This window comes from Rhinoraja longicauda, chromosome 8 (assembly GCF_053455715.1).
Source record: "Rhinoraja longicauda isolate Sanriku21f chromosome 8, sRhiLon1.1, whole genome shotgun sequence".
In the NCBI taxonomy this organism is placed as follows: Eukaryota; Metazoa; Chordata; class Chondrichthyes; order Rajiformes; family Arhynchobatidae; genus Rhinoraja; species Rhinoraja longicauda.
Window position 1 is genome coordinate 73,522,099 of NC_135960.1, and position 27,263 is coordinate 73,549,361.

The 27,263-nt window shown below is 40.5% G+C and overlaps 1 protein-coding gene across 2 annotated transcripts in view; it reads left to right on the forward strand.

Moving 5' to 3' along the window:
- Positions 1-26,351, forward strand: part of rab5b (RAB5B, member RAS oncogene family) — a 59,815-nt gene extending 33,464 nt beyond the window's left edge. For both annotated transcript variants that reach the window (XM_078404286.1, XM_078404285.1), the window contains exons 2-6: positions 3,375-3,606; positions 13,123-13,274; positions 16,264-16,386; positions 17,839-17,932; positions 20,304-26,351. In XM_078404286.1, the coding sequence (XP_078260412.1) occupies positions 3,447-3,606; positions 13,123-13,274; positions 16,264-16,386; positions 17,839-17,932; positions 20,304-20,416 (642 nt within the window). In that variant the 5' untranslated portion in view covers positions 3,375-3,446 and the 3' untranslated portion in view covers positions 20,417-26,351. The remainder of the gene's footprint in view (positions 1-3,374; positions 3,607-13,122; positions 13,275-16,263; positions 16,387-17,838; positions 17,933-20,303) is intronic.
- Positions 26,352-27,263: the final 912 nt, after the last annotated feature.

Here is a 27,263-nt window from a genome sequence, read left to right on the forward strand (position 1 = left end):
AACTGCAGATGCTGGTTTATACCAAAGATAGACACAAAATGTCTGAAGAAGGGTCTCAACCCGAAATGTCACCCATTCCTTCTATCCAGAGTTGCTGCCTGTCCCGCTGAGTTACTCCAGCATTTTGTGTCAATCTTATGAATTAGGGAACACTATGTGTAGATTCTGGAAACTGGAGAATTACTTTAAAATTACTTTAAAAACCTAGAGTCTGAAGAAGGGTCTTGACCTGAAACGTCACCCATTCCTTCTCTCCAGGGATGCTGCCTGACCCGCTAAGTTGCTCCAGCATTTTGTGTCTACCTTCGATTTTAACCAGCAGTTCTGCAGTTTTCTTTCCTAATTTAAAATGAATTTGGAAAAAGCTGTCATGGAAAAAAAAAGTTGCATTAATCAGGCACCATGGTTTCAAAGAACATATCTGCTACTTTAACTGTGGATGGCCATTGAAATTGACAAACAATGCCTTTTGTGGACACTGATGTTATGATACTCTTAAACAATGTAACATGGTGTCTTTAGTATTTCTAGCTTACGGTAGCAAAAATAAACTTAAAGCTATGAAAAAGATCTTTTATATTTGAAAATCTTGCAGGGAAACTACTTCTGTTATGGCGAGTCTCATAGGCTTGGAACCTCGTGTTGTAGCAAATCACATTATAAAACAATTGTGTTGATAGGGAAAAGGACGTTGGGGGCTAGAAGGGTTGGGGAGTACAACTATAGCAGCTTCTTTGTTGCATTTGCCCGAATAGCGAGATTTGTATGGTTCAGCTCTGGGGCAATATGAATGATACATCTCTAAAGTGGCGGCGCCTAACGGCTGCGGCTCGCTAGCAGTCTGTTCGTCTTTTTTCCTTTTTTTTTTTGTTGTTGTGTGTCGGTGTTGGGATGGTTTTTGTAATTTTTTTTGGTTGTGTATGTGTGGGGGTTGGTGGTGTGGGTGGGGGGTGGCGGGGGGGTGGGGGAAACTTTTCTCTTCCTCACGGCGCGGGGTGCGGCTCGGCTGCGGGGCCTAACATCGCCCGGTGCGGCTCGGCCGCTGGACTTTACATCGCCCGGTGCGGCTTGGCCGCTAGACTTAACAGTGCCCGGTGCGGCTCGGCCGCGGGACTTTACATCGCCCGGTGCGGCTCGGCCGCGGGACTTTACATCGCTGGTGCGGCTCGACCACGGGACTTTTCATCGCTGGTGCGGCTCGGCTGCGGGACTTAACATCGCCCGGTGCGGCTCGGCTGCGGGACTTTACATCGCTGGTGCGGCTCGACCACGGGACTTTACATCGCCCGGTGCGGCTCGGCTGCGGGACTTAACATCGCCCGGTGCGGCTCGGCTGCGGGACTTTACATTGCTGGTGCGGCTCGACCACGGGACTTAGCTGCGCAAGGCTTGGTCGCGGGGCCTTTCATCGCCCGGCTCGGCCGCGAGACGTTTCAGCGCCCGGTGCGATTCGGCCGCGGGGACTTCAATCCCCTTGCGGGGACTGTGCGGGTCGGTCGGGGACGAGCTGTCTGTCCGTGGGCGTGGGGAAGAGAGTGGAAGTTTTGTTGCCTCCATCACAGTGAGGGGGTGTTTGGAGTCACTGTGATGGACGTTTGTGTTGGGGCTATGTGTCTTGTGTTCTTTTTTTCTATGACTGCTATGTAGTTTCGTTCGGTACTTCGGTACCGAATGACAAATAAAGCTCTGTTATACTGTTATAAAGCCCCTCTCCTTCACTGGGCAAATGTGTTGGAAATGGAGTTTTGCAGTGTTTTTGTTTCCCTATTCTTATGCTTTTTCCAGCAATAAATGGGTTTGGTATCTAGGAATCCATATACTTTGATCGGGTTTGAATATAAGCATTGCCATGTATTTGCAATGTTTAACCATGAATAACCAGTGCCTTTGACCATCTGCAAACACATTGAGGAAAGCAAGCTTTGTCGTTGAGATTTATTATCATGTACATTAAGATCTCTTAGCCATTTTAGATAAATTAGCATTTTGAAACAATATAAATGTTCAAGAAGTTGTATTTAAATACAACATTATTTTCGAGATTTTTTATGATTTGATTACCAACCTGTTTTACAGTATGAATTCCAGATCTGAAGTTGGACCAAAAATAGATTCCAAAACACATTTCTAACAGTTGTCGATTGTTCACTACCATCTATTTGGTTTTGGAGGTCATATGGATGCTCTGAATTTGCTAGCTAACTATTGGTGTAACAGAGGATGGAATATGGTAAATATCAATGTAGACACAAAATACTGGAGTAACTCAGTGGGACGGGCAGCATCACTGGAGATGAGGAATGGGTGACGTTTTGGGTTGAGACCCTTTATTAAGTCTCGGCAATGCTTGATTTAGTTTAGTTTATTATTGTTGTCACGTGCTCTGAGATAGAGTGAAAAGCTTTGTTTTGCACACTATTCTAGTAAATCATATCATCGGTGAGTCCATCAGGTAGTGCAATTGAGAAAATAAACAGTGCAGAATGTTATAGCGACAGAGAAAGTGCAGGTTTGCATGAAGACTGGGCTGCATTCAAATCTCTCTACAATTTCTTGCCACTTTGGACAGAACAGTTGTCATACCAAACTCTAAGAATGCGTGGTAGACAAAAACAGCTGGAGTAACTCAGCGGGTCAGGCAGCATCTCGGGAGAGAAGGAATGGATGAATACCTTTTGAATACCTTTTGTATTGAATGCAGTTGAAGCTGAGTAACTTCTTGTTCCATTTTTGATTTAAATTAATTTAATCACATGGGAATAACTCGTGCTTACAATTTTCTTGTACATTCTATTCTATTTTTGAGTCATATGGTGATTAGTTTACCAACTAAATTGGTGTGTATTAATTTGCCAAACTTTATCAAGAATTTATTCTTGGGTTCAGCAATGATGTATTATATTCTGAACATTTGCATTAGGGTCATATATTCAAGGTTTGAATAATCCTAGTCTATAGAATGATTTAAAGTATGAGTTAACAAATTTAAGGAACTTAAGTATTATTGTAATTTTATTTGTTTCATCATGAAACTTTTGCTTCTTACTACAAGAGAGTGATTATATTACAGCAGTAACTTCTTAACTCAACAATTTTCAACAATGCCAAAAAGTTGCACTTTCATCCAGAATTAAGACTGATCATGCTGAATTAATAAAACAGCTTTAACATTGTTGTAATGTTTAAAAAAAAATCGTGTTGATACTAATTGTGCTCCTGAGAAGGACAGTGTATTTGTGGTCCTGAGAAGGTTATTTCATTAATTTTGTTGGAGTTGAATATTACCCTACCCTGTGACTGTATGATATCATAACATGAGTTTCAATGTAACGATTTGATGTATTTGAATCTTGAATTTTCTACTTTTACAACAGTTTTCTTCTCGCATGACTAAACAGTGGAAATCTCACTGAAACTGGAACAGGAAATTACAAACATCAGGGATCATGGCAAGCAGAGGAGCCTCCAGACCAAATGGCCTAGGCCAGACAAAGATCTGTCAGTTCAAGCTGGTTCTACTGGGAGATATGGCAGTGGGTAAATCAAGTTTAGTTCTGCGTTTTGTCAAAGGACAGTTTGATGAATTCCAAGAAACGACGATTGGTGGTAAGTTTTTGAATAACACTTTATTTGATGTATGTTATAACTATTTCATCTGAGTTGTACCATAGCAATTTTATTGTTGTAAAATGTTATTTTTATAATATGGCTAGTCAAACATCAGTTTATTGTCCAGGGGTTCTCCTGGTGAACTGGACTTGGGATGAGATGAGTGGTACTGGCAGACAGCTGCAATCAGGCACTTGACAATGTTCTTGGCCACTGTAAAATCTGCAATGCGGAGACATTTTGTTCCACTGGTCATATTTTGTAGAGTTTGCTTTGAAGCCAAGTATGATCATAGCGGCAACTTAGTCCTTCTCAATAAAGTCCTTAAGCTTACCGTATGACGAAGGAGTGGAGCAATATTTCTTGACCCAAAACAACAGAGAGATCTTTACGACCTTTCAGTTTAGTTAGTTGTTTATTGAAGTCGTAATACAAACAGATTAGTATATCTCCCATCGTATAATTTTTGTTATTGGCTTGCTAAGAACCTATAAATTAGCAGGCTCCTATCGTGCCTGAAGCATTACGTAAGTGAATTCTCAATTATACTCATAATTCTGGCTCCACCTGGCTCCTCCCAGTCCATATATGCCCATTATGCCCATATATGTATGCCTAATATTCATCTCACAACAACCCCCTGTCCAAAAATAATACAACAGGATACAAAATAATATAATATGCTAAAATAACTAATGAACACAAATGGCTCCTACAATGATTATCTAAGTAAATCATAAGCACCCTGACTGAAACATCCACAGTTAATGATCATTTCCACTGGTCGCTTCACCCTCGCCCATGTGCCCAAATCTCTCATACAACAGGAAATTGATTCAGAGTGCCTTCATTTAGATGAATGGATAATGCTCCAGCCACTCACTTGCACTTCCTCCAACCTAGTATATTGTATTCAGCATACATGATATGCTCTCCTGTACTTTGTACATATCAAAGACAGATTGAGTGACTGCTTTGCAGAGCACCTCCTTTTGATGCTTCAGTTACGTGTCACTACTTATTTAATTAACATATAACATATAACATATAACAACTACAGCATGGAAACAGGCCTGTCCGGCCCTACCAGTCCACGCCGACCATTCTCCCTGACCTAGTCTCATCTACCTGCACTCAGACCATAACCCTCTAATCCCCTCTTATCCATATACCTATCCAATTTACTCTTAAATAATAAAATCGAGCCAGCCTCCACCACTTCCACCGGAAGCCCATTCCATACAGCCACAACCCTCTGAGTAAAGAAGTTCCCCCTCATGTTACCCCTAAACCTTTGTCCCTCAATTCTGAAGCTATGTCCCCTTGTTGGAATCTTCCCCACTCTCAAAGGGAAAAGCCTACCCACGTCAACTCTGTCCGTCCCTCTCAAAATTTTAAAAACCTCTATCAAGTCCCCCCTCAACCTTCTACGCTCCAAAGAATAAAGACCCAACCTGTTCAACCTCTCTCTGTAGCCTAAGTGCTGAAACCCAGGCAACATTCTAGTAAATCTCCTCTGTACCCTCTCCATTTTGTCGACATCCTTCCTATAATTTGGCGACCAGAACTGCACACCATACTCCAGATTCGGCCTCACCAATGCCCTGTACAATTTCAACATTACATCCCAACTTCTATACTCGATGCTCTGATTTATAAAGGCAAGCATACCAAACGCCTTCTTCACCACCCTATCCACATGAGATTCCACCTTCAGGGAACAATGCACAGTTATTCCCAGATCCCTCTGTTCCACTGCATTCCTCAATTCCCTACCATTTACCCTGTACGTCCTATTTTGATTTGTCCTACCAAAATACAGCACCTCACACTTATCAGCATTAAACTCCATCTGCCATCTTTCAGCCCACCCTTCCAAAAGGCCCAAGTCTCTCTGTAGACTTTGAAAATCTACCTCACTATCAACTACTCCACCTATCTTAGTATCATCTGCATATTTACTAATCCAATTTGCCACACCATCATCCAGATCATTAATGTAAATGACAAACAACAGTGGACCCAACACAGATCCTTGGGGCACTCCACTAGACACTGGCCTCCAACCTGACATACAATTGTCAACCGTTACCCTCTGGTATCTCCCATTCAGCCATTGTTGAATCCATCTTGCAACCTCACTATTAATACCCAACGATTTAACCTTCTTAATCAACCTTCCATGTGGAACCTTGTCAAATGCCTTACTGAAGTCCATATAGACAACATCCACAGCCTTGCCCTTATCAATTTCCCTGGTAACCTCTTCAAAAAATTCAAGAAGATTAGTCAAACATGACCTTCCAGGCACAAATCCATGTTGACTGTTTCTAATCAGGCCTTGATTATCCAAATAATTATATATATTGTCCCTAAGTATCTTTTCCATTAATTTTCCCACCACAGACGTCAAACTAATAGGTCTATAATTGCTAGGTTTACTTTTAGAACCTTTTTTAAACAAAGGCACAACATGCGCAATGCGCCAATCTTCCGGCACCATCCCCGTTTCTAATGACGTTTGAAATATTTCCGTCATAGCCCCTGCTATTTCTGCACTAACTTCCCTCAATGTCCTAGGGAATATCCTATCAGGACCTGGAGACTTATCCACTTTTATATTCTTCAAAAGTGTCCGTACCTCCTCTTCTTTAATCCTCCTAATTTCCATCACTACTCTACTTGTTTCGCTTACCTCACATAATTCAATATCCTTCTCCTCGGTAAATACCGAAGAAAAGAAATTGTTTAATATCTCCCCCATTTCTTCCGGCTCAGCTCATAGCTGTCCACTCTGACTCTCTAATGGACCAATTTTATCCCTCACTATCCTTTTGCTATTGACATATCTGTAGAACCCCTAGAATTCCAGCAGCACTTTGAACTACAGTGCCCTCCATGATGTTAGGGACAAAGACCCATCATTTATTTATTTGCCTCTGTACTCCACAATTTGAGATTTGTAATAGAAAAAAAATCACATGTGGTTAAAGTGCACATTGTCAGATTTTATTAAAGGCCAATTTTATACATTTTGGTTTCACCATGTAGAAATTACAGCTGTGTTTATACATAGTCTCCCCATTTAAGGGCACCATAATATTTGGGACACATGGCTTCACAGGTGTTTGTAATTACTCGGGTGTGTTTAAATTCCTCCTTAATGCAGGTACAAGAGAGCTCTCAGGACCTAGTCTTTCCTCCAGTCTTTCTATCACCTTTGGAAAATTTTATTGCTGTTTATCAATATGAGGGCCAAAGTTGTGCCAATGAAAGTCAAAGAAGCCATTATGAAATTGAGAAGAATAAAACTGTTCGAGACATCAGCCAAACCTTAGGCCTACCAAAATCAACTGTTTGGAACATCATTAAGAAGAATGAGAGCACTGGTGAGCTTACTAATCGCAAAGGGACTGGCAGGCTAAGGTAGATCTCCACAGCTGATGACAGAAGAATTCTCTCAATAATAAAGAAAAATCCCCAAACACCTGTCCGACAGATCAGAAACACTCTTCAGGAGTCAGGTGTGGATTTGTCAATGATCACTGTCCACAGAAGACTTCATGAACAGAAATACAGAGGCCACACTGCAAGATGCAAACCACTGGTTAGCTGCAAAAATAGGATGGCCAGGTTACAGTTTGCCAAGAAATACTTGAAAGAGCAACCACAGTTCTGGAAAAAAGGTTTTGTGGACAGATGAGATGAAGATTAACATATCAGAGTGATGGCAAGAGCAAAGTATGGAGGAGAGAAGGAACTGCCCAAGATCCAAAGCATACCAGCTCATCTGTGAAACACGGTGGTGGGCGTGTTATGGCCTGGGCATGTATGGCTGCTGAAGGTACTGGCTCACTTATCTTCATTGATGATACAACTGCTGATGGTAGTAGCATAATGAATTCTGAAGTGTATAGACACATCCTATCTGCTCTAGTTCAAACAAATGTCTCAAAACTCATTGTCCGGCGGTTCATTCTACAGCAAGACAATGATCCCAAACATACTGCTAAAGCTGCAAAGGAGTTTTTCAAAGCTAAAAAATGGGCAATTCTTGAGTGGCCAAGTCAATCACCTGATCTGAACCCAATTGAGCATGCCTTTTATATGCTGAAGAGAAAACTGAAGGGGACCAGCCCCCAAAACAAGCATAAGCTAAAGATGGCTGCAATACAGGCCTGGCAGAGCATCACCAGAGAAGACACCCAGCAACTGGTGATGTCCATGAATCGCAGTCTTCCAGCAGTCATTGCATGCAAAGGATGTGCAACAAAATACTAAACATGACTACTTTCATTTACATGACATTGCTGTGTCCCAAACATTATGGTGCCCTGAAATGGGGGGACGATGTATAAACACTGCTGTCATTTCTACATGGTGAAACCAAAATGTATAAAAATGGCCTTTATTAAAATCTGACAGTGTGCACTTTAACCACATGTGATTTAAAAAAAATGTATCTCAAATTGTGGAGTACCGAGGCAAATAAATAAATGGTGGGTCTTTGTCCCAAACATTATGAAGGGCACTATGTGTTCCAACAGATCCCAAATGTAAGCTTGAAGAACATTGCCTCATCTTTTATCTAAGCAAGATACAGCCCTCGGGACTCGATTGAAATCCAACAATTTGAGTTATGCAGCTTGTCCTAATTTTGTCATAATTAGCCATTTCCAGTGTAAGGTCATCCGGCTGCAACATTAACTCTGCACAGATGCCACGTGATCTAAAACAAACTGCTGGAGTATTCAGCAGGTCAGGCAACATCTGTGGATAGAAATGATACTGGTGGGTAAGGTAGTGAAGAAGGCATTCGTAGAGTCATATGGCACAGAAAGTGACTCTTCGGCCCAACTCTCCAATGCGGACCAAAATGCCCCTCTAACCAAGTTCCTTTGCCTGTGTTTTGGGCCATAACCCTCTAAATCTTTCCTATCCATGTAGCAGTCTAAATGTCTTTTAAATGTTGCTATTATACCTCCCTATAACAATTTCCTTTGGCAGCCTGTTCCCTACACGGAGAACAAATGTGTGTGGAAAAAGTTACTCTTCAGGATCCCCTCTCATCACAAACCTATACCCTCTAGTTCTTGGTTCCTCTACCCCAGGGAGAAAAAAACTCTGTGCATCCCCTCATGGTTTAATACACCTCTATAAGATCATCCCACAGCCTCTTGCACTCAAGGAATGAAGTTCTAGCCTGCCCAATCTCTCCCTGTAGCTCAGATCCTCGAGTCCTGGCAAATCCTCATAAATCTTCTCTGCTATAGGAAAGATGCCATTAAACTGGAAAGGTGCAGAGTGACCAAAGCTGAACACAATACTCTAAGATGGACACAAAATGGGTCACGCAGCATCTCTAAAGAAAAGGAATAGGTGACGTTTCGGGTTGAGACCCTTCTTCAGTATTCCCACACAATACTCTTGAGTACGGCCTCACCTAAATATTGTACAACGATAATATAATGTCTCAACTTCTGTATTCAGTTCTCTGACTGATGAAGACCAGCATGCCAAAAGCCTCTTCACCACTCAATCTAACTGTGATGCCACTTTCAGGGAACAATGTACTTGTCCTCCTGCATCTCTCTGTTCTACAACACTCCCTCGGGCCCTACTGTTTATTGTGTTGGTTCTCCCAACATGCAACACCTCACATTTATCTGAATTAAACTCCATGAATTATTCCTCGACCTACTTGCCCAGCTGATCAAGTTCCTGCTTTAATTCTTGATAACCGTCTTCACTATCTACAATACTACTATTTTAGTGTCATCTGCAAACTTACTAATCATGCCTTGTATATTGTCATACAAATCGTTGATATTGATGACAAACGGCAATGGTCCAGCACTAATCCCTTCATGCATCATTTGGAAAAGGCCTCCAATCTGCAAAACAATCTTCCACCACCATGGTGTGCGGCACAGTGGTAGAGTTGCTGCCTTGCAGGGCAGAGATAAGCGTGCCTTAAGGGTAGCACAGTGGCGCAGCGGTAGAGTTGCTGCCTTACAGGGCAGAGATAAGGGTGCCTTAAGGGTAGCACGGTGGCCCAGCAGTAGAGTTGCTGCCTTACAGCGAATGCAGCGCCTTAGACCCGGGTTCGATCCCGACTATGGGTGCTGTCTGTACTGAGTTTGTACGTTCTCCCTGTGACCTGCGTGGGTTTTCTCCAAGATCTTCGGGTTCCTCCCACACTCCAAAGACGTACAGGTTAATTGGCTTGGTAAATGTAAAAAAACTTGTTTAATGGGTATAGAATAGTGGTAATGTGCGGGGATTGCTGGTCGGTGCGGACCTGGTGGGCCGAAAGAGCCTGTTTCCGCGCTGTATCTCTAAACTAAACTAAACTAAAAAAGATGCGCATTTGATCCTGACTACGGGTGCTGTCAAACTGCCCATGCATATAAGTATTCTCTACGAAGGTATTTATTCACAAAATGCTGGAGTAACTCAGCAGGTCAGGTAGCATCTCGGGAGAGAAGGAATGGGTGACGTTTCGGGTCGAAACCCTTCTTCAGTCTGAAGAAGGGTTTCGACCCGAAACGTCACCCATTCCTTCTCTCCCGAGATGCTGCCTGACCTGCTGAGTTACTCCAGCATTTTGTGAATAAATACCTTCGATTTGTACCAGCATCTGCAGTTAGTTTCTTATACTAAGTATTCTCTACTCTCATCCCCATGTTCTTCTGGGGTAGACACAAAATGCTGGAGTAACTCAGCGGGTCAGGCAGCATCTCTGGAGTGAAGGAATGGGTGACATTTCGTGTTGAAATCCTTCTTCAGACTTGGTCTCCTTTTCCTTGGTGAATACAGATGAAAACATTTGTTTAGTACCTCGTCTTTTTTCTGAATCCAACCACATATGTTCCCCTTTACCCTTGTGTTCCCCTTTATCCTTGAGCGGTCCTATCTCCACCATGCTAATCCTTTTGTTTTTAAATAAGGTATGAAAAGCATTGGAATTTTCTTCAATCCCACTCGCCAAAGCCATTTCAGGCCCTCCTGATAGCCTGCTTGAGTTCCTTCCCACTTGGCTTGAGTTCCTCGGAGGCACTGTCTTATTTAATTTTCTTAAATCTTACATACATTTTCTTTTTTTGACCAAATTTACAACTTTGGCCATTCAAGGTTCCCTTACCTTGACATCCTTATCCCTTCTCCTTACTGGATCATGCAGATCCTGAATTCAACTGACCTTTAAACGATCCCCACATGACAGGGCTTGCCCAGTAACATTTATTCTCCCTAGATCCTGCTTAATAACGTTGTACTTTTACTCCAATTTAGTACCTTCCCCCATGGCCCAGATTCAAAGCCATCTTAAAACACACGGAAGATAGACAAAAATGCTGGAGTAACTCAGCGGGTCAGGCAGCATCTCTGGAGAAAAGGAATTGGAGACCCTTCTTCAGACTGAGTCAGGGGAGAGGGAAACTAGAGGTATGATCAGGTACAGAGAACAAAAAAAAGAAAGGTAACAAATCAAGGCCAGCAAGGATGATCAAGGAAAGGTGGAGCCCACAATCGTCCATTGTTGACTGTGGAAGAGATGATAACGAAGGGGTAAAAATAGTGAAACTAAGCAGGGCGACATTGAAACTAGCAGGCGACTAGGATGGGAGAAAGATGTAGAATACAAGGGTTCATTAAAATGAGAGAAGTCAATGTTCATACCGCTGTGTTGTCAGCTGCCCAAGTGTAATATAAGAGGTGCTGTTCCTCCAATTTGCTCTGGGCCTCTCTGACAGTGGAGGAGGCCCAGGACAGAAAGATCAGTATGGAAAGGGGAGTTAGTGTTTGGCAACCAGGAGACCTAGAACAGTGGATACAGTAGATGAGGCTGGAAGAGATGCAAGTTAACCTACACCTCACCTGAAAAGGCTGTCGGGGTTCCTCGATGGAGTCGAGGAAGGAGGTGTAGGGACAGGTGTTGCATCTCCTGTGGTTGCAGAGGATGGTACCTGGGGGGGGGGGGGGGGGGGGGGGGGGGGGGGGGGGGGTGGTTTGGGTGGGAATGGATGAGTGAAGCACGGAGTTACGGAGGGAACGGTCTCTGAGGAAGGTGGACAGGGTGGAGATGGGAAGATGTCACTAGTGGTAGGATCCCATTGGAGGTGATAGACTATTGACTATTGATGAAAATGTCGGTGGATTATGTGGTGTATGCGTGGGGTGATGGGTATCACCTTTCAAGCCAACAGTCATAGCATACAGCACATCATTTTGTTCTCTACCTTTTCATACCTCTAATTTTCCTTGCACTCTGAAGAAGGGTCTCGATTCGAAACGTCACCTATTCCCTTTCTCCAGAGATGCAGCCTGACCTGCTAAGTTACTCCAGCATTTTGTCTATTTTCGGTGTAAACCAGCATCTGCAGTTCCTTCCTACACATTAAAACACATCCAGTTGGTATCACTATCCCCAATATACTCTTCCATTAACAGACCAGTCATCTGGCCAGGCTCATTTCCCAACACAAGGACCAGTATGGTCCCTCCTCAAGTTGAACTATCCACATATTAGGAAACCCACTTAGATACACCTAACAAATTCTGCCCTTCTAAGTCTTTTGAACTAAGTTGGTACTGGTCAATATTGGGGCAGATATTCACCCACTATGACAACTCTGTTGCTTTTGTATCTTTCAGTAATCTGTCTACGTATCTGTTCCTCTATCTCCCGCTGGCTATTGGGGGGGGGGGGGGGGGGGGTTATAGTACAATCCTATAAGAGTGATTTATACCTTTCTTATTTTTGAGCTCTACTCATATTGCAGTCGAACCGTCCAGTATATTCTCCCTGAGTACCGCAGTGATGTTCTCCCAGATTAGAAGTGCAACTCCTCCACCTCTTTTACCTCCCTCTGTGTCATGTCTAGAGCCAGGATGTTTAGGCGCTACAAATCTCTAAAATAGGCAGGCAAATAGTCATAATAAAATTACAAAAAAGGCATTTATTGATAAAAAAGGCATGTATTTCCACCACCACAATATGGTTAAAAATGATAATATAAAGGTAAACTATATTAAATGACCAAAGTTGCCTGGTTGCGCATAATTACGAGCATTTTTTTCAAATTCCCTGGTGTTAAACTATGCCGTCTATCAGACAGAATATGCTTCAGTTGTGAAAAACTTTTTTCTACCCCAGCTGAGGTCACTGGTGCATACCCGAAACAAGCTGCAGACTCGATATACATGCCAATATCTTGTGCATAACAACTACCTTTGAGAACTTTAGCTATGTTTTGTATTTCTTCAAGGTTACCTAAAATCACGCTCACATTTTCCTTGTATGTCTTTACCTACATCGCCAGGAACTTTACGAATATCGTCAGTTACTTTGTTGAAAACCTGCAAGTTATTCACTCGTGTTTCGCCACGTTTCTCAGGGGAAGTGATAGCTTGTGGGGAAAATACAATTTGTGAGAGGGATAAACAAGTTGTAAGAATTGCTCATTTGACTGTATAACATTAATTGCACTCTATATAATTTTCATTTTGCAGCTGCCTTTCTTGCTCAGTCTGTCTGTTTGGATGACACAACAGTGAAATTTGAGATTTGGGATACTGCCGGTCAGGAACGTTACCACAGTTTAGCACCAATGTATTACAGGGGAGCCCAAGCTGCCATCGTGGTTTTTGATATCACAAAACAGGTAACAGTAAATATTGTAATTTAATACATAATGGTACCTGGAATGAGCACAGCCTGCCTCTCAGATTTTAGAATATCAAATAATCAAATGTATTCTTCAAAGATGCTGAACACATTTAAAGTTGTAGCTGATAATCATGATTATTTAATATTTCTTGAACTTTCTACTTCCTTTCGAGAACACTGACAAACTTGCAAATAACAATTTAATGAATCCAAGTAGACTTAAATCATTTGTGTAATGTGGTGGAGGCTATTTTATGTTATTTACTTTCTAGGATTTGGATTTTGCTGGGATTTATTGGCCATTGTTTATTGGATTTGAGAAGTTGGTGTCTGACCCGCTGAGTTACTCCAGCTTTTTGTGTCTATCTTCGGTTTAAACCAGCATCTGCAGTCCCTTCCTACACATCTTTTTGGAATGAGATGGAGAAGATTACGCAGGTGTTCTCATGTACCAGCCTTGTTCTTCCTAACGAAAGAGCAACCACAAGACCTGGAAAAAAGTCTTGTGGACAGATGAGACAAAGATTAACTTATATCAGAGTGATGGCAAGAGCAAAGTATGGAAGAGAGAAGGAACTGCCCAAGATCCAAAGCATACCACCTCATCTGTGAAACACGGTGGTGGGGGTGTTATGGCCTGGGCATGTATGGCTGCTGAAGGTACTGGCTCACTTATCTTCATTGCTCAAGTTCAAACAAATATCTCAAAACTCATTGGCCGGCAGTTCATTATACAGCAAGACAATGATCCCAAACATACTCCTAAAGCAACAAAGGAGTTTTTCAAAGCTAAAAAATGGTCAATTCTTGAGTGGCCAAGTCAATCACCTGATCTGAACCCAATTGAGCATGCCTTTTATATGCTGAAGAGAAAACTGAAGGGGACTAGCCCCCAAAACAAGCATAAGCTAAAGATGGCTGCAATACAGGCCTGGCAGAGCATCACCAGAGAAGACACCCAGCAACTGGTGATGTCCATGAATCGCAGACTGCAAGCAGTCATTGCATGCAAAGGATGTGCAACAAAATACTAAACATGACCACTTTCATTTACATGACATTGCTGTGTCCCAAACATTATGGTGCCATGAAATGGGGGGACGATGTATAAACACTGCTGTAATTTCTACATGGTGAAACCAAAATGTATAAAAATGGCCTTTATTAAAATCTGACAATGCACACTTTAACCATGCAATTTTTTCTCTATTACAAATATCAAATTGTGGATACAGAGGCGAATAAATAAATGATGGGTCTTTGTCCCAAACATTATGGAGAGCACTGTACATCTGCAATAGTAAGTTTGGACAGGCTGAGGTTAACTAGGTTCATCATACATGGTCACCATCAACTTCGATAGATTCCGCCTGCTGGTGAGACAGGGTTGTTGTGATGGTGGATTCAATGGGCCATTGTATTTTATGTGCATTTCCGGTTTAGACACCGGATCCCTGAAGGTTTATGAGGAAGACCAGACTGAATTCAGTCCCTAGATATGTCCACGTTTATGTGTAGGGAGGAACTGCAGATGCTGGTTCAAAGCGAAGATAGACACAAAAAGCTGGAGTAACTCAGCGGGTCAGACAGCATTTCTGGAGAAAAGGAATGAATGACTTTTTGGGGTGAGACCCTTCTGAAGAAGTCGTCTGAAGAAGGATCTTGACCGGAAATGTCACCAATTCCTTTTCTCCAGAGATGTGTTTGACCCGCTGAGATACTCCAGCTTTTTGCGTCTGTCCATGTTTATCCTTTTTCTACTTTCATATAATGGAATGGTACAGTTGAGTAATTTCAGTGGATAGGGTGGAGTTAATCAAATTTCTGTGGGTTTGGAGTAGCATTTCACTCACATCAGCAAAGGAAGATTATCTTTCCAGTGGACATTAGTGAACCAAATTAGTTTTTTCAATTCAGTAGTTTTAGTGTCTTCATGACTAAAATGTTTATTTTAACTCTAAATGATTAATTAAATTTAAATTGATGGGATTGGAATTTATGTCACTGTATTTTAGTTTAGTTTAGAGATACAGAGCAGAAACAGGCCCTTCGGCCCACCGGGTCTGCGCCAACCAGCGATCCCCGCACATTAACGCTATCCTACACACACTAGGGACAATTTTTACATTTACCAAGCCAATTAACCTACAAACCTGTACGTCTTTGGAGTGTGGGAGGAAACCGAAGATCTCGGAGAAAACCCACGCAGGTCACGGGGAGAACGTACAAACTCCGTACAGGCAGCACCCATAGTCAGAATGGAACCCGGGTCTCCGGCGTTGCATTCGCTGTACGGCAGCAACTCTACCGTATTGCTGACCAGGGCATTTAGTGGTTTGGTAACTTGAGTACTGCGTCACCACTGTGTCAACCGTCGCAGTGACCAGTCTGCATCTTGTCCTTATGAAATGTTATGTATTCTTAAAATTTCTACTGTGGGTCACTGATCAAGGGAAAAACTCTTCTCTACTTTAGTTTATTTTTATTTCTGAGTGATGGGTAAGAATCCAACTAAACCATAGATCCTGAGTCAAGCCACTAGGTGGTGTATTTAGCAAGTCATGAGGAAATTTGAATTGAAAGTTCTTTTTCATTACCAAAAGGTCGATATGTATCAGACTGTTGTTGGTATTGAATGTCTTGTACACTGAGTCAAACAAAAAGCTTTTTGTCACAGAGCTTTCTGTGTTTTCAGAATGCGTGCTTGCATTTCAGAATAAAGCTGGAGGTTGCCTCCATAATTTCTGGCATCTTTAGGAAGGAATTCAAATAATGAGAGCACTAAGATCTTGTTAAAGTGCTTGTTAATGTCCTGTTGTTCAGTTGTATTCATTGGGTGCATATTGACTTGTTATTAACCAATTCTTGGATGTATTTGCCATAATATTTCCAAAATGAAGCTAAATTCCAGAAGCAAATTTGCTGCCCATGTTGCTGTATTTGAATAGTAAGTTAATGCATTAATTCTATTTGATTTTATTTAGGAAACATTTGATAGAGCAAAAGCATGGGTGAAGGAGCTGCAGAGACAAGCCAGTCCTAACATCGTGATAGCGTTGGCTGGCAATAAAGCTGATCTGGCAGATAAACGAATGGTGGAGTATGAGGTAATGATTTGAGACAACATGCTGTTGTGCTGTGCCCTTTACTAGAGTCTCTGATTTTTTCAGACCCTCAGTTCGAAACATCACTTTCACCTTCCCTTCCATGACTTTGATGCAATCTGTCATGGATAAATGGGTAAATATGCTTTGTAATTAGGGTTGTGAAGCAGCACAATACAGTGTAGTTCCTTTTAAAATGCCACTTCAAATCTTATCTTTAGATAACCAATGTCGGTAATGTGGCAAGAGAATGGGGCAAAGAGTCACATTGAGCTGTTAATATTGACTGATGAAGGAGTTTAATACTGATTTCAGATGAACAGTATCATAGATTCAAATCTAGTGCAAAGATATATTCTCACTCTAGTCACCCCGCTAGCTTACTTGGTCATAAAGAATGAATGAATGAATAAGTTTATTGGCCAAGTATGGAGATACAAGGAATGTGCCTTGGTGATCCGCTCACAAATGCCAACACAAACATACAGTTAACAATTAGGAATAAAGCATAAACACATCAAAACAATAAGGATACGCCATTACGGTCTAAACATGTGGGTGAAAATAAACCAGAGCCAAAAAGAGACTACACACTTTGGTTATTGAGTAGAACTATCACTCGTGGGGAAAAAAGCTGTTTTTATGTCTGGCTGTGGCTGCTTTGACAGTCCGGAGTCGCCTTCCAGAGGGAAGTGCTTCGAAGAATTTGTGGCCAGGGTTTTGGTTACAGAAATATAATCTATAGAAGTTTGATGTGTGTATACTCCAGTTAGAGAAGAACGCAACTACTTCCTTAGAAGGCTTAGGAAGTTCGGCATGTCCCAAACAACTCTTACCAACTTCTACAGATGCGCCGTAGAAAGCATTTTATCGGGATGCATCACAGCTTGGTTGGGGAACACCTCCAGCTGAGACCGCAGGAAATTGCAGAGAATTGTGGATGCAGCCCAGACCATCACACAAAACAACCACCCTTCTATTGACTCCGTTTATACCTCACGCTGCTTCGGCAAGGCCAGCAGCATAATCAAGGACCAGTCGCACCCTGGCCACTCCCTCTTCTCCCCTCGCCCATCAGGCAAAATGAATAGAAGTGTGAAAACGCACACCTCCAGAATCAGGGACAGTTTCTTCCCAGCTGTTATCAGGCAACTGAATCATCCCACCACAAGTAGAGAGCAGTGCTGAACTACTATCTACCTCATTGGGGACTCTCGGTTTATCTTTGATCGGACATTGCTGGCTTTATTTTATACTAAACATGATTCACGTCATTCCCTTCATCATGTATCTGAACATTGTGGATGGCTCGATTGTAATCATGTATTGTCTTTCTTAATTAATCTTCGATTGTTGAGTGTTTTTAATTTCCAAGTGCACAAAATGTAAAAGATTTGGCAGGGCCGATATTTGGAATGGCCTAAGCACTCAAGCATTTTATTTTCTTTCCCTCAGGAAGCACAAACATATGCAGAAGATTGTGGCCTTCTCTTCATGGAGACATCAGCAAAGACGGCCATGAACGTCAATGATATTTTTCTAGCAATAGGTGAGGTGTTTTAGATTATAATATTTTCATTGTTCGGTAAATGTGAATGAGGAATACATGGAATCTAAATAAGTGTTTGTAATCTGGATAAGTTGTAGTTTTATGCAGGGGGATGGTGCATTGCTCTAATTTCAGAGTCGAAGATTCGAAGAATGGGGTTAAGAGAGAAAGGTAGATCAGCCATGATTGAATGGCAGAGTAGACTTGATGGGCCGAACAGCCTGATTCTGTTCCTATCATGGATTTATGAGGATCTAACATATACAGACTATAATACTATAAGATTTCATCTAGCTCAGATTCCCAACTGAATGATGAATTACAAAGTTGTATTTTGGAACCAAGCTCTTTGGGCCATTTAATCTGTACTGCCAATTAAGGTCTCAATTCTTTTTTATTCTCCTTTTATTTTCATCAACTACTCTTTCCCCCCCTCCCCCCTTTCTGGACTTCTTTGCAAAAAGAAACTTTAATTTACAATAACAAATTTAAATTAACAATGCCTCATTCAAAGAAAGAATATAATGCCCCATCTAACCTAGTCCAACTTGCCCCTATCCTTTTAAATCTTTCTTGTACATGTACCTGTCCAAATAATTTCCATGTCATTGTAGGCATAAATAATTGCCATTCTTTAAATATTGATAGCATGCTATCAAATCTCTTTGCCTTCTCTGCTGCACACTACCTACTAATTGTGATCCATTCACCGGCATTATTTATTTATAAACGAAGCTATACTTATTATGTACCCCACTTGTATTTTTGGAAAAAAGGAAATAAAGTGCTGGAGTAACTCAATGGGTCAGGCACCATCTCTGGGGAAGGGTCTTGAAATTTAAGACATTCTTTCTCTCCAGAGGTGCTGCCTGTCCCGCTGAGTTACTCCAGCGTTTTGTGTCCATTTTCAATTTAAACCAGCATCTTTAGTTCCTACCTACACGTCTCTGGAGAACATGGATATGTGACCTTTCAGACTTGGGTCCTGCAGACTGTGTGAGGGGAGAGGGGGGGTTGCAAAAAAAATGGGAGAGAGGAGAGGCAGGAATAAGTGTGCCAGGTTGTAGGTGGATGCAGATGGTGGGGGGGAGGCAGGGGGAGGGGGGGTGTTAGGGGGGGAGGGGGGTTGTTAGGGGGGGAGGGGGGTTGTTAGGGGGGGAGAGGGGGCTGGGGGGGAGGGGGTTGGGCTGATAGGCAGATGAAACCAGATTTTGTTTGGAAAATATCACCAATTTCTCTATTTTGATGTTTGCAGGGATCTTAGATTAGATGATTTTAGATAGCTTGAATTGAATGACAAGGCATAAAATTATAGCAAAGAGAATAGTTTGGATGCTGAACAGGTGATGAAGCACTTGAGTTGTTTTTTTGCTGGCTCTGTATAACATAAATGGAGAATCATGTTCTTTTGTGTTGTTTCTTCACGTGATGTTGCACTAAAAAACAGATTTGAAAGGAGAATTTGGTACATTTCAACTAATTTGACCATTGTTGATTGTCAAGAGAAAACCTATTCTGTTGTTTGTGAATATGTTTGATATTCAAATACTTGGTTGAATGCATCTATAATTTGGACCAAAATATTACCATGCTTGAGTGAATAGCAGCATATAGTGCCAAAATACACATGCAACCAAGGACCAAACAGATTCCTCATCTCTAATATATGGTCAGCATGTGAACAAGAGGATAGTTATAGAATCTTGGAGACCTACAGCATGGAAACAGACCCTTCAGCCCAACTTATCCTTAATGGCCGAGAAGTCCTATCTACCTAGTCCCATGCCCATGTCTCTTAAAATCATTCTTACCCATGTACCTGTCTGAATGTCTTTTAAATGTTGATGTACCTGCCTCAATTACTTCCTTTGGTAGTTCGTTCCATATACCCACCAACGTTCATGTGTAAACGTTGCACCTCAGGTTGCACCTAAGCTCACAGTGGTCTAACCTATGGTCTCTAGTTCATGATTTTCCTACCACAGGAAAATGACTGTGCATTCACCCTATCTATTCCCGCCATGATTTTATACACCCCATAAGATCATCCCTCATCCTCCTGAACTCCAAGGAATAAAGTCCTAGTCTGCCCAATCTATCCATTAACCTCAGGTCGTTAAGTTCTGGCTACATCCTTGTGATTCTTCTCTGTACTCTTTCCATCTTAATGCTATCTTTCCTTTTACGGTGACCAAAAATGACTGGATAAACAATATGAACATCAAAACATCAAATCAGCTTCAGGGAAGGTTAAATTTCATATGTGCTTCATGCTGGAGCACAAACATCCTTTGGAAGTTGGAACACTTTCTCTAAGCCATGGTTGGCTACTTAGGGAAGTTATCAATGTATTCTATTCTTTTGCCCACAGCTAAGAAAATGCCAAAAAATGATCCTCAAAACCCAGCAACCGCGGCTAGAAATCGGGGGGTAAATCTCCAAGAAACGAATCAGCAGAGCCAACGGGGTTGCTGTGGTAATTAAGAACAGTATTTGGGCCTCGAAACAACATGAACAGTTCAAAAATGGATATTGGAAATTTGGCTTCCTTTTTATATTATTAGCGCACATTGTTGTGCTAAACCCTTTTACTCTTCACTGTGGACATCTGCATGAGTCATTTTTCTCACACTTGACTACAGGTCTCTTCTCTGTCCTGCAGAAAGTAAACAATGTAAATAGCGTGACAAATCTGTATGTAAAGGTTAGTTACTCTTTTCCCACCTGTTTCAATGAAGGTTTTCTTTGTAAATTTAACTTTGCTGATAGAAAATACCCCCCTACCCTTGTTTCCTGATCTCCTATCCCAAAGTCTTCCATATTCATTTTAATACAATTGATGTACAATAAGAATACAAAATTAAGTTTTCTCTAATGTTTTGCATTAAATCTCCTTAATTAGCTGCATATAGTTGTAGCTTGTGGTTGTGAGGGGAGGGAGATATTTTTAAAAATGTAATGCAGCTTCGTATTAAATCTTGTACAAGTTAGTTATGAGAATATGTGAAGGGTGTGCTAATCCTGATTACTTGGGCTCAGTATTATAGAAGTTTGACATTTTTTTTGTTTTTTGTAGTTTGAAAACTTGGCAATGGTTAATCCATTCTAATTTTACAGGGAATACTGTAAATTCATTGAATGAACAAAACTAGCTTTTAGATCAGGATTATTGATATCATGACCCAGGCTAAGAAAGCTCTTGGATAAATTGTTACAGATGCGTTAAATATTGTTTGTGCTGCTTTAAGTAATGTTTTTGTTTTGCACACATTATGTATCCTGATATGGATATCCCCCTTCAAACAAGATGGAAATGGTCTGATTGTAGGTCTGCTTTGTATGGTTGATTTACAGCCAAGCACATTTTGAGTTGATATTCAATATTCGAACATAAAATGAAAATAGAAGTGTGATCCGAGTTTCCATTTTTGTATGGATTGAGGCGGTTCATTTATTTAACCTACTGTTGCGATAGATGATAAGCAACTTGCAACACTGTTTAAATTGACAGACTAAAATGATGATATCTTTTATGTTTTCTAAAACCTTCAGTTGCATACAACACTGTCCTATGTATTTTCCCTCAAGCCGTCTGCAGGCAAAAGCCCAGCACAGGAAAATGCTTTAGCCGTGCATATCAGGAGTATAAAAATAAAGAAATGTAGTACAGGCACCCAGACTTGCTGCCTTACAGCGCCAGAGACCCGGCTTCTGTCAGTACGGAGCTTGTACGTTCTCCCTGTGACCTGTGTGGGTTTTCTCCGGGATCTTCGGTTTCCTCCCACACTCCAAAGACGTACAGGTTTGTAGGTTAATTGGCTTGGTGTTAATGTAAAATTGTCCCTTGTGTGTGTCGGGTAGTGTTAATGTGCGGGTATCACTGGTCGGTGCGGACTCGGTGGGCCGAAGGGCATGTTTCCACGCTGTATCTCTAAACTAAACTAGTAATGCTAATGGTCTTTTATTGATCAATTATATTGATATAGAAAGCAGGAATCAACTTAAAAGGGTTTTATAGCCAAGCATTATTTCTGTCTAAATTGCAGTTGAAAAAAATATTGTTCCATTAATGGATTTAGAATTGCTGCAATGAGACAGACTATTTAAAACTAGACACTCTGAATTGTTTCAGGAATAAATAAAAATCAATGAAAAATCCCAGGAGGTTAATAGAACTTTAACCAATACTGCTGAGTATGATTTTCTTTTGCTCAGTTGTTTTCAAGCAGGGAGGGTACAGGTGACACTTTGGTCTCTTGAGTTGTTCAATTTACTGTATGCTATTAACACCTACCAAGGAACATGAGAAGGCTGTTCAGCTCCTCAAGCTTATTCATTCATTCAGAGAGACCATGGGTAGTATCCTTGCCATCTATCGCTCAATACTTTTAGATAGAAGTTTATCACTCTGAATAAACATAATATTTGAACTGGCTTCAACCACAATTTACTAAGGAGCTCCAAACCTCAATAACTTTTAACATAGAAACATAGAAAATAGTTGTATGAGGAGGCCATTTGGCCCTTTGAGCCAGCACCATTGTGATCATGGCTGCTCATCCAGTCAGTAACCCGTGCCTGCCTTCTCCCCATATCCCTTGATTCCACTAGCCCCTAGTGCTCTATCTAACTCTCTTTTAAATTCATCCAGTGAATTGGCCTCTACTGCCTTCTGTGGCAGAGAATTCCACAAATTCACAACTCTGTGGGTGAAAAAGTTTTCCCTCATCTCAGTTTCAAATGACCTCCCCTTTTACATGTGGAAATTTCTTAATTTAATTCCTGAAAAACCTGGTTGAAATTTTTAGATTATACCCTCTAGTGTTAGACCTCTCCAGTGAGGGGGAGATAATATTTCTGTCAATCCCATGAGTTTGTGTTGATATCTTAAACTTAAATCTAACCTGAAATTTTCAGGAATTTTAACATTAGTGCAAGTATACTCAAAATTTGACCCCTGGAGATCACAATAATTTTGTTACATTTAGCCAGAAAATGTTTTCTAGGAACTGATAACAATATCGATAGATGTTTTCTAGTGAACCTCCTCTGAGAATTTAACCACTTTATTAGGCACAGCCAACTTTAAATCAAGCTGGATTGCTGAAGAGTTGAATGTTATGAAGATGATCAGTCACTCTTTCCTAGTGACTCTGCAGCAAAAAGCAATAGTGGGCTATTCCATGTAAGTGTTTACATCTCACCCTTCCTAAATATCCAAGTGTTGTACTATTTCCCAGTCTATACTATCCATTTCTGAATCAAGGACATTTCAATCATTTGAGCATTTGCACTGCTTATTTACTTTCCTTAAAACTCTGTAAAAACAACGTGATCCTGGAGATTTGCCATTATTTTCATGCCTTTACAACGTTTCATTCTACAGTTAGTTCTGCTAGAATGCAATAGTTACTTTCTAAGAAACATAGTGTTATCGTAAGTCGCGTTATAATAACAATCGTGTCAACGAGGGAAAGGGGTTAGAGTTTTAGGCTCGCATAACAAAGGTTTTTCTGCAGAATGTTCAAAGTCTTTTTTAATAAGGATGTTTATTTTTTACTGTAAGCTGAAAGTACTAAAGGTTATATGTTACATTGTTTAATAGAGTATCATTGCACAAATGTCAATAGAAACAATTGCTTGTCAATTTCAGTGGCCACTTGCTGTGAAACTGACAGATAGTTTTTCAGAGACAACAGTGAAGGTTACAAGGAAACAGTTTTTTTCCCCTAAACTCTTTTTTTTCCCCCAAGATAGCTTATTCTCTCCTTGACAATTTCCAAAGTAAACAAAGTGTTTCGCTCATTTCCGGTCAACAATATATATTTTTAATCAATTCGGCCAGCTTTATACAAATAGTGTTCCCGAATTCATCAATCACCTTGTATCCAGTTTGCCGTAAGGAAACACGCTTTATAGCAGAACTACCTGTATTGTTTTGTTTACTTTGTGGAATACCCTGCCTTTGATTTACTTTTTTCGTTTGGATGTCCTCTTCCATAAAACTGATGCACAATAATCGCTTAACATGTGTACTATTTGGTATCTTCATTTGTAACATCATTATTCTAGGTTGGTAAGTGCTAAAAAATGTACATCATTGATCTTTTCCTAATGGAAATAAAATGTTGATTTTGATAGCCCTTGCAAGCTTCTTCTCACTTCCTTTTTAGAGGGGCTTGCTACCTTTTCTTTACATTTATTTCTCCCAATCTACAGTATCTACCAGTTTTTCTCTTTATGAATACTGTTTCTTCTAGTTTTATTTTGTGAATTACCCCTGTAATGTCCAAGGTTGATTCATTTTGTTCTGATAGTTTTCTCAAACTGAAATTTTATCTTTGTACATTTCTTACTGAACTTCATTTTATTCATTTACAAATTGGCTAATTTTATCAAATACAATATCTCATTGCTTTGTAGTTAGCATTACCTAAATTTCAAATCGTGGTATCTGTTGCATCTTTGAGGCACTAAATTGAATTTGTGATTGGTGCTGTGAATAACAAGTTGTAATAATAATGGTAAAAGCATGGTTGAAAAATTGCCTGAAGGGATAAGCACTTTTCACACAGCTAATTTTTGCACCCAACAGACTAGGAATTCTGAATGGACCATGGATCACATCAAGATGTGAGACCATGCTGTAGGCTTCAGAGGAAGGAAGTAAAAAGGCCAACACAGTATGAAAGTATATCTCATTCTGTATCTAGAATAGTAGGACTGGAAGGTGCAGAAACACTTTAATCCTTGACTGTTTTTTAGGTGAATTTTCAAAATTGAAATGGGGATGGGACATCTGTCATTGGAATGATTTCATTTTTTGAAACTGTTACATATGCTATAGTTTATGTTGTGTTCAAAGTAAAATTAATTTATGAAGGTTTAATTAAACATATTTGCTTTTTTTGTGGTCTTCCTGTTGCAAATGGAAAGATGCCCCTGTGTGCAACTCCAGTACCAGGAGTCATGAGTGAACCTGATGTAACCACTGTGGTGATGGAGTATGTTGGTAGAGTGAGATACCAGACTTGGACACATTTACATTTAATGCATTTTCTTTTCAGTGAAATCACTAACATAGACCTGTTGATGCAGAAGTCAAGTTGGCAATTATAAGAATGATATTGTTCATCCAATAGTTTGCATTCCTGAATTTAAAGTTTCTTCCCCTATATCAAGTACATATAATTTTTTTTTAAACAAAACTTTATTTTCATTGTGTGTAAGCAGTGGATGTGAATTTATGACATCTTTGAGAATAATGTGTCATTTCATTTTTTTTCCAGAATTGTGATTTAAAAAGATTACTATCTATATTTGATTATTCTCAAACTAAATATTCTTTAAAAAATAATCTAAGCAGCCACATTTGTTAGATGCTTCAAAAGCATTGTTTTTAGGGGTAGTCTTAATTTGTACAAATACTTTGTTCCACATTTCAAGTTAACATAAATCTAAAAAGATGCTTCAGACATTTGTTGGTTTCAGCTGGACTGCACTGCTATATATAAATTATATTTTAAGAAAATGAGCTGCTTCAGTTGTTTCTCTGTTCTGCACTGTTTCTTGATTTTATCATTAACTGTGGTGTGTGACTGATGCCTTGGGACATCCATGTTTGGGAGGCTTATGATTCCGAAGTGCACATCTGTGGACCTTGGCTGAAGGCCACATTGGGGCTGTGTGGTGCACTGCATCATCAGATAGCTCACTGCCACTCAGTCCATGCTTACGCACAAAGAATGACTAAGATAGACACAAAATGCTGGAGTAACTCAGCGGGACAGGCAGCAACTCTGGAGAGAAGGAATGGGTGACGTTTTGGGTGGAGACCCTTCTTAAGACTGAGTCGGGGGAGAGGGAGACACTGAGTTAAGGACACTGAGTGTGAAAACGAGACATCAAAATGAGACATGTCCCCCTCCCCTGACTCTCAGTCTGAAGAAGGGTCTTGACCCGAAACGTCACCCATTCCTTCTCCTCAGAGATGCTGCCTGTCCCGCTGAGTTACTCCAGCATTTTGTGTCTCTCTTCGGTGTAAACCAGCATCTGCAGTTCCTTCCTACACAAGAATGACTAAGATGATGTAGGATTGTCCTATTTTTAAAACTAGCCTGGCGTCAGAAAAGGCAGGAAGTTGGTCACATTGGTAGAGAAGCCAACATTTTCCTTCATTTTCAAATGTTGGAAAAATTACTTTTCAATACTGTTTTTCAATTTGTTGTTGCACAAATGGAAGTTGTTTGTTAAAATTGTCATCCTTGTCCTATTGGAAAACAGTGCTATAACTTCAGTTTGAAAATAAACACTATACACAATAACACACTAATACTGTCTTGTGTTCATTAAATGTGGAAATGATTTTGTAAAGATGCTTTTAGTTGCAATTTTATTGCAATAAATATGGATAATCAAAACTGGATTAAGATAATCATTTGTCATAAGATAACAGATTACATTAAGGTTTTGTTTATAAGATAAATAAACTTGGAACTAACTCTGGCGACTAAACATTGTTTATTATTACTGACAAAAGCTAGAGTAACACTGCTATGTCTGTTAGTTGAAGTACTATATTAAAATGAAAAGATGAATGTATCTAAATTTAGACAGTTCTGTCCTATATGGATGGACTTTGCATTGATATGTCATTCCTCTGCAGGTATGCTGTTTGGTAGCCAAAAAAAAAAGATTTGAAAACTTCAAAATATTAGCCCTGCTTTCTGCCTTCTATTTTCTAACACGATGGTACACATGAAGCAATATGTCCTTGCAGCCTGCTACTTGTAAAACTATTTTATAAGATACTATTTCATGGCTGTGGGGCACTGCAGGAAGATTGTTCCCGATGTTGAGGAAGTCCAGAGCAAGGGGTCACAGTTTAAGGATAAGGGGGAAGTCTTTTAGGACCGAGATGAGAATGTTTTTTTTCACACAGAGAGTGGTGAATCTGTGGAATTCTCTGCCACAGAAGGTAGTTGAGGCCAGTTCATTGGCTATATTTAAGAGGGAGTTAGATGTGGCCCTTGTGGCTAAAGGGATCAGGGGATATGGAGAGAAGGCAGGTACGGAATATGATCAGCCATGATCATATTGAATGGCGGTGCAGGCTCGAAGGGCCGAATGGCCTACACCTGCACCTATTTTCTATGTTTCTAGCCACGTTGAGTTTATTGTTATATTCATAAGCAGGCTCAGTACTGATACAATGAAAATCTTGCTTGCAGCAGTATCACGGGCACACAGGTTTAGACAGAGCACACAAACATAAATTATATATAAATTCTGTACGACAGTGAAAATAAAAAGCAAGACAATTGTACAAAAC